Here is an 8,400-nt window from a genome sequence, read left to right as displayed (position 1 = left end):
TGACTGTGAATGGGCTTCTGGCAAGTGCAAATGGGGCGTCAGGTAGATTTGGAAAGTACAATGAAATTTAATCTGCATGTGCAAATATTCTTTCACAGAAATTATCATCATAATCTTTTTGTCTGGTTCAATGTCATATTCCTCAATGAAAGCAGATAAAATAGGCAACATGTAAATTTTATTTTCATCCAATTTTTTTTTTGCCAAAGCTGAAGCTTCATTTGGAATGATCATCTTTTCAGACAAATCGAGGCATGTTGCATTTGGTCCTTGCAGTGATAAATTTAACTCATTCAAGATGGCGAAGATGGCAACCATGTAAACTATTTTCTGCAGTTCACTTTTATCGCTGAGAAGTACTTCGAACTGGGGTCTTGCTTTTTGATTAAAAAATGTTTTGAGTTCATCAAAGCTCAAAAACACATTTTAAAGCCTTTCCTCTTGACAACCATCTCACTTCAGTGTGAAATAGCAGGGCATTATTCAGCGCATCCAATTCCTTGCACAGTTGCAAAAACAGTTGGCAAAAGTGACAGAACTTATAATGCTTCTCATTACTTCTTGTAACTCTTGTGGCAGCATCTTCATTGCTAATATTTGCCGATGAATCATACCGTGAATTCCAATGACTTTTGGTGACTCATTCAGGACCAAACGTTGAAATCCAGATGGACATCCTAGCATAGCTGGAGCACCATCCGTGCAAACACCACAAACCTTTACCCTAGAGATCTTATACTCTTTCAGAAATGAACCAACTATGTCAAATACATCACATGCAGTAGTTGTTGTTTCAAGAGATTTTCAAAAAAGACTCATCTTTAAAATCACCATCAGTAATAGACCTCACATAGACCAGTAACTGTGAAGAGTTTGCAATGCCTGTAGATTCATCAAGCTGGATGCTAAATATTGGAAGTGGAGCGGATTTAATTTATTGGATTACCTGGTCAAGAATATCAGTAGACATGTCATCTATTCTTCTGAGGACAGTGTCGTTAGATAAGGAAATTTAACTCAATTTTATAACAAATTTTTCTCTGATTATAACTTTGGCTGCTGGAAACAGTAAATCCTCAGCAATGGTGCGAGGTTTCATAGCTCTGGAGATTCTGAGTATGAAGCTTCAAAGGCTGCTATGTTTTGTTTGTGGTACTTGGCACCAGTGTCAAGTCTGGCTTTCTTGAGTCCATCGGCTTGGCTTCTACAATAGTTGATATCAAAATGGTATTTTAGTTTGTTCGGCTTCATACATTCAGCTAATAGAACTTCACAGCAAATAACACATTGCAGTTTCTCAATTCCTGCTGTAATTATTGTTTAAAACCATGTGTAAAAAATCCTCACTATATTTTAATTTCTTAACATTCTTCTCTACACAATCAATTGTCATGGGACGGTTTGCTAATGAAAATAATATATTACAATAGCTTTAATAATACAAAAGATGATACATGGCATAGTTCAGTCATGTAGTTCATTAAAGTTTCCTATGATTTACCATTCCGTGTAGTTTTTTTTACATATCTGTTACTATTACAAGGGGGCAGTATTCACATCAACCACAGCTGAATATAAAACGACCAATCAGCATCCAGATTAAGTTCCCATGGTACAGATATATATATATATTTTTTGCAGTAGTTTATGATTTTACAGTACATGATTTTATATGTACCCAGTAATTATAATTCAGGAAGTATCGTTTTACTCTCAATACTGCTTTCAACACCATAGCTGCTTTTTACACAGTAGCTGCTCTCTACACATGTGTGACTGGTCCGCATAAGTACATTATGGCACCAACCCTGTCACATATACCTGTCACATACGGGGTGTATGTGATGGGGTTGTCACGATGATGTCATCACACTGGGTACTCATATGTGGACGTATTTGCATGTGGGTGGTCCTGCCTGGGGATGGATTGAGGAGCGGTGTCTTGGTTTCTAAGACCATTGAATATATGTGTTTTTCAGTGGTCTTAGGTGACCCCTGTGAAAGGTCATTCAACACCCAAAGGGGTCGCAACCCCCAGGTTGAGAACCGCTGCAGTGCGGGAATTGTGCCTGATCTGACCCCATCACACTGTGGGGAAACACTGAGGGCAAGCAACAGACCAGCAAGGGGAGCAAAGTGAAATCCCTGGGGAAGACCAAAAATAGATTTTGGGGACAGAGTGTGGCACCCCTCAGACTCAACTGGAAAACACTCAAAAAACAGACCTGGAAGTATTTATAGTGTTTAGAAGTAAGTTTATAACTCTACCCCAGTTTACAGATCTGACCCCAAGATATTTAAAACAATACAATTACAGGAGCTGGGATAGGTCTGCCTCCCTATGGACTTCTAATAAGTTCGTCTGCTCACAATAAAGAAGCTGAATAGAAGTCCCATTTATCATGAAAGCCACTCATTATAGATTAGGGGAACTGCAATACTTCTCTAAAATTGTTTTCAAAGTTGAAATTTCCCAAATCCTCTAAAATCATTATACGCTGGCAACTTAGGTCTATCATACCTTTGCCACCTGTTATAATCCTTGTTTATCGTCTCCAGCCCTAGACTTGCAGGTCATGTTGACTTTAGTGAATAAGTACAGAAAGTCTAAAATGCTCAGAAATCTTTCTCAGCTAAAGAAGGTCAAGTACCTGACTGGGTAGTTAGACAGCTAAGAATAGAACCTAGAAAATTTGACACCCTTCTGAATCAACCACTGATCAGTCTTCCCTCTGATGGCTGGCTCACCTACAAGGATGATTTGATTATCTATCCGCACATAAGCTACTTGTTATATATTTTAATCTAAACTCATATTAACTTCCTGTAAGTTACCCCTGGCCTTTTAGGGGGGACTAGATACCGGATGAAGAATGCTATTTGATGGACTGTAACAATCCAGGACATCTGCTAGCTGTCTACTGCATCATTGTATTTGCCACAAGAATCCCTATTTTAAACTATCAATTCATTCTGCCTCCACTTTTAACTTTTACAAGCTTTTACTTCGTGCAATTAACCTCACTACATGTATAGTTAAGTAACTACTTATGTAATACCCAGCTACTAAAGGAAAGTCCTTATCTGTCTTTCAAGGAAAATAAATATTTTGTAGCAAAATACCATGGCTTTCCTTGAGATTTCCTGGAAATTTGGGTTGTAAAATAAAAGTAAAAAGGAATTGCCTTAGTCCAGCACTTGGGTTGTCATTGGTCACTTTTGAGAGCATTAATCTCTAAATTATGTTAGGCTTGGGTTGAAACAATCTTTAAGAAATGTAGCAGTCACCATGGGGCCAATAGCAGACACAACAACTGAGAGATGGGCGTGTCACAGTGATGCTTAACAAACCCTTTGGCCTAAGTGGCCCTGAACAACAGCAAGTTTGACCTTTTACTAGCCCAGCAAGGTAGAGTTGAGGCAGTAGTCAACACTTCTTGCAGCACACCGATAAGACTGCAGGGAAGGTAGAACAGGACATAATAGAATTAGATAAGGCCCCACATAGCTACACACTATAAGCCACTATCAGGAACATGAACACGAGGTAGGTCACCTTTACAAGGGATAGTGAAGATTTTAATTTGCCTTCCATTCATAGTATTATCTTTCACTGCTGCCGCACATGTAGCAGAGGAAAAAGAATGACTTGGATCAAGGTGATGACCATCCACTCTGATCAACACTATGAAGTCTCCTGGTCATTGCAGCCACGATGGTGTCCAGTGAAAATCCAGCACTGAGTGATTCCAGGACCAATGTTGGCTTCCATTTTCAGCCCAGGCTAACTATCAGTGTGCTATCTTCAACCGCTAGTCTGGAGGAGGAAAGGCATCCAGTGCCAGGCACCAAAAGCCACTGGTTTGACAGCAAGCTCCATCTCCATCCTACCTATGCTTGAAGCAGTCCACAAGCCATCTCGAGTGTTCTTTCTACACTCACAACTCTCACCACTCAGCTGCATCGAAAATGCAGGGAGAGCTGGTGTTCTTAGAGAAAGATGCAGACGCATGCACATGCACACAAACACACAAACTAGAAAGCTTGGCCTAATAGTGTCCTCAGAGCTAGAACATAGAGGGGGAAAAAAGTTATCTTTTGGGGCCTTTCACTTCAGCCTGTTAGAACAACAAACACCTCCCTATTTTTATTATCGCATGTACATTAAGTCTTTGAGAGTAAAGTAGTGGAGGGAAGTCTTGAATTGTTCTTGGGCAAGCATAGCGTTGCTAGGTGGTCAATCTGTTCCTTAGTCCTCTTTTCTTTTGTCTCATGATGACCATGAGAATTCCCCTCGGACAACCTTCGGTGTGACTGTAGCAGAATTTTCTGAAACAAAGACCTAGTTGAGCCTGAGGAAACCCAGACGGCAGACCATGAATAAGCCCCTGCCTATGAATGCTGCACAGCCTCAAGTCAAGCATTTCCACTGGCTAGAGCTTGCTCCCCATAATGAGAGAGATTTCTACTCACAGAGGCAGGGTGAGGATTTTCTGAACCTCGTATAAGCTGTAAGCTGCTACAGAAGGAGAGACCTCAAACCCTGATCCCATAAAGAATTATGTGTATGGAATCTCTCAAGGGGGAAATGAGAGAGGTGAAAGGGTCAAAGGTGGAGATTTGGACAGAGCATGTGCACATACATAAAACATCTTGGGACTACATTGCAAGAACTGCTTGATACCCTGATGGAAATTCCAGAGAATCTCATGCACACAACTGGAATCCTTAAAAAACTGGTATGCATGTGAGGGGTTGAAGTACTGAGGCCAGCTATGCAGGGTGTTAAGGATTTCTTTATCCTGTGAATCCTTAAATAATGCCATGTGTTTTCCAGAAATAAATCTTTCTCTTGGTAAGATAAGAACCTGGATTCAGGTAACAGAAGAAAGAAGATAATTTATTTCAAGCATAATTAATATAAATTGGTTGAATATCCCTAGCAAAAATCCTGAGACTCTATTATAAAAGCAATGTCCTATTACACGTGGTTTATAAGAAACAAATCTAAAACGATGTGACATAAGTGAAAATCAAAGAATACTAATTAAAAAAAAACAGTCAAATGTACGTGAAAAAGAAGCACAGCTATACATATTACCTCTAAACTTTTTGAAGTGGAATATGACTAAAAATATCTAACCTTTTAGATCTGTTTTAATAATCCTATTGATTTGATATATCTATATAATCACACCATTGCTGGAGTTTGTGTTAATTTTCGAGAAGGAATAGGAATACCAGCAGTTATTGTGTTACCTTTTTGTGGGAGGCCTGAACGGCTTGCTTGAAGGCAGACTGCTGGTTGGTGCTTTGACTTCTCTTCGAGGAGTAGAAAATGGGCACCGAAAAAGCGTCTCCCTGGTGACTTGCATGGGAAGCTTTCCGGTTTTCATTATCGCCAAGGGAAATTAAGTCATTGTAGAATTCTGTCTGCAAATCATCCTCTTCAGTAGTTACCTGGAAAGAAGTCAGAAGAAGTAAAACATAGCTTCAGAAATACTGGAGCTAAGGGTAGATATATAACATTAACAATCATCCATTTATTTCTGAGTTTAACAAATACATTTGAGGACTCACTTTTTGAGAGAAGAAGAAATACTATTTGCCCTGCATTTAAGGGGTTATTTCTTTAAGGAGAGAGAGCATGCACACTCAATTTAATATGGTACATGTTGTGTTCCTAGAGGGATATACAAATAACAATAAAAGCCAGAAAGGCAATTATCTGTGACAATTATTCTTCAAGGAAATAATACCTTGGCTAAGAATTGAAGAGGCTACAATCCATTTATGAAGCTCTGGTGGTGTAGTGGTATATGTTGGACTATGATATCCACAAGGTCGTCAGTTCAAAACCACCTGCAGCTCCTCGTGATAAAGACTGGGCTTTTCCTTCTGTAAACAGTTACAATCTTGGAAACCCACAGGGGCTCGCCATGAGTCAGCATTGACACTATGGCAGTGAGGTATATTTTTATGTCTTTGGGAGTATTTCTAATCTGATCATGTGGTACAATTGGTTAAGTACTCAGAAACTAACCATATGATGGGCATTTCAATTTCACCTAGGAAGCACTGCTGAAGAAGCCCTAGAACTCTATTTCTGAAAGGTAACAGCCATTGGAATTCTTTGAGCGCGCTTCTGCTTTGAAACACTTGACCTCACTATGAGACAGAATCATTTGAGAGCAAGTAGCTTATTTGTTTGTTTGAGTGGGTGCTTGGTTTTGATGAAACAAAGGTCTGGCAAGAAGAAAACATCTCTCTGGTTCCCAGCCCATGTCCTTGGCTTTATTCAGACCTTGGCTTCCAGCTTGGGTCAGTCTGAAAACAAAGACAATCTTATGGGTCTTCCTGTTGAGTGACTGTAACTTCTCACTGATGTGTTCTAAGAAGAAGAAAAGTATAAAAGTGGGACTGCCTGGTGTGATCAGTTGGGTAGGGTATGTTTCAAACGGAAGTGGAAAGAAACTCTGTGACAGCTATGTGAGCAAGAAATAGAAGTGGATGAATGAGAAAAGGTATCAAGGAAGTTACGGCCTCCTGCTGGAGCAGTGGTTACATGTGGGCTGCTAAACTCAAGGTCAGCAATTTGAAACCATCAGCAACTCAAGAGAAAGATGAGGTTTCTCTACCCTGAGAAGAGTTAAGGTCAACAATGGGCTCAGCATAGGAGCAATGGTGAGGATGGTGCAGGAATGAGAAGTGTTTCGTTTTGTTACACATAGGGAGATAGTCTTGGAAAACTACAGGAGAAATTCTACCCCATGCTATAAGGCCACTATGAGTCAGAACTGATTTGACTGCATAGCGTTGTTTGTTTGTTTTAGCAAGTAAATTAATTGATGAGTGGGGACTTAAATTGGTTCTCCAAAATGGTCTTTGCAGCTAAGCAGGTATTCCCTGTGTATCACTGGGCCCATCTGAATTATACTCTTCCCTCACTGGGAGCCAGAGCAAAACCAGAGGCATTGTGAATACTTCCTGGTCCCTCCCCCTTGTCGGAATTTCCTAACATCCTGGTGTCAATGGCTTCAGCAGCTTAGGTATCCTACCACGCTGGACACTGAAGAGGAAGCCACAGAAAGAACCCTCAGTGGAAGTGTTCCTGACCAGACCAACTGCCAGCTGGAAGAAGCAGGACTGCTTATCCTTGTTTGCAAGCACCAGGGTATAATAAAAGAATGTCTCAATGTACAAAAGTGCTTGACACAATGGATGGATGTATGGATTGTGATAAGAGTTATACAAGCCCCCAATAAAATGATTTAAAATAAAAAGAATGTCTCTCAGATTGGCTGCAGGTCAGATTTTTAGTCTCTTGGCCTGTACATATAGGGAGTCACTCCCTCTTTGGCACTTGAGCCCCCCCAAAAACATCATGCATTTGTATTAAAGATGTTTGTCGAATTTGCAATGGAAATAAATCTCTTCTTGTTTTGAAGTGTTCAATATATTCAACTGAGGATAACTTGAAGCAAGAAGGAGCCCTGGTGGCTCTGTCGGGTAGACATTGGATAGCTCACCACAAACTCAGCAATTCAAACCCACCGAACCTTCCATGGAATAAATTTGAGGCTATCTGTTCCTATAAATAGTTTTAGTCTCAGAAATCCTATGAATCAGAATTGACTTGATTTTGGGTTTTGGTATGAGACAAGGAGCCCTGCTGACACAATGGTTAAGTGCTTCATCTGTATTAACAACTCACAAGCCTATCCATGGGAGAAAGTTATGCTAGACTACTGTAAATATAATAGCCTGGGAAACCCCAAGAAATGACTCAGTTTCACTCTTTACGGAATATATGAGCAACGTAGGATTGTTCAGTCAGAAGAAGATGGAAAGAAGACACAGAGTTACTGTCCCCCCAAAAGTGAATCAACATTCAACCATATTAAGAGGTAGCAAATGAGCTAGAAACAATGGTGCTTAAAAAAGAAGTTCAAGCTTCACTGAAAGAATTAGCCAAAAACAAGGCTCCTGGAATTGAGGGAATACCAAGTTAAATGTTTCAACAAGTTGATGAAGCACTGGAAGCACACACTCATCTATGCCAAGAAATTTGGAAGACCGCTACTTGGCCAACTGACTGGAAGAGATCCATATTTGTACCCATTCCAAGAAAAGTGGCCCAGCAGAATGCTCTAATAGTAGAACAATATTCTTGATACCATATGCAAGTACAATTTTTCTGAAGACCATCCAACAACAGTTGTGGCAGTACATTGACGGAGACCTGCCAGAGGATCGGGACAGATTCAGTAGGGGACCTGGAACAAAGGCCATTATTGTTGATGCCAGATGAATCTTGGCTGAAAGCAAAGATACCAGAAAGATATTTATACATGTTTTATTAACTATGCTATGGCATTTGACTGTGTGGACCATAACACA

General features: G+C 40.1%; 1 protein-coding gene across 1 annotated transcript in view; it reads right to left on the bottom strand.

Annotated features, from left to right (window-relative positions):
• C6 (complement C6) overlaps positions 1-8,400 on the bottom strand; it is a 128,765-nt gene that overhangs the window by 71,342 nt on the left and 49,023 nt on the right. Inside the window, exon 7 of the mRNA XM_004716938.2 lies at positions 5,260-5,460. Within this exon, the coding sequence (XP_004716995.1) occupies positions 5,260-5,460 (201 nt within the window). The remainder of the gene's footprint in view (positions 1-5,259; positions 5,461-8,400) is intronic.

This window comes from Echinops telfairi, unplaced genomic scaffold, assembly GCF_000313985.2.
Source record: "Echinops telfairi isolate 266 unplaced genomic scaffold, ASM31398v2 ScPeMD7_7469;HRSCAF=8507_1, whole genome shotgun sequence".
NCBI lineage: Eukaryota > Metazoa > Chordata > Mammalia > Afrosoricida > Tenrecidae > Echinops > Echinops telfairi.
Note: the sequence above shows the minus strand (reverse complement) of the source record. Positions and strands in the feature narration are given on the sequence as shown.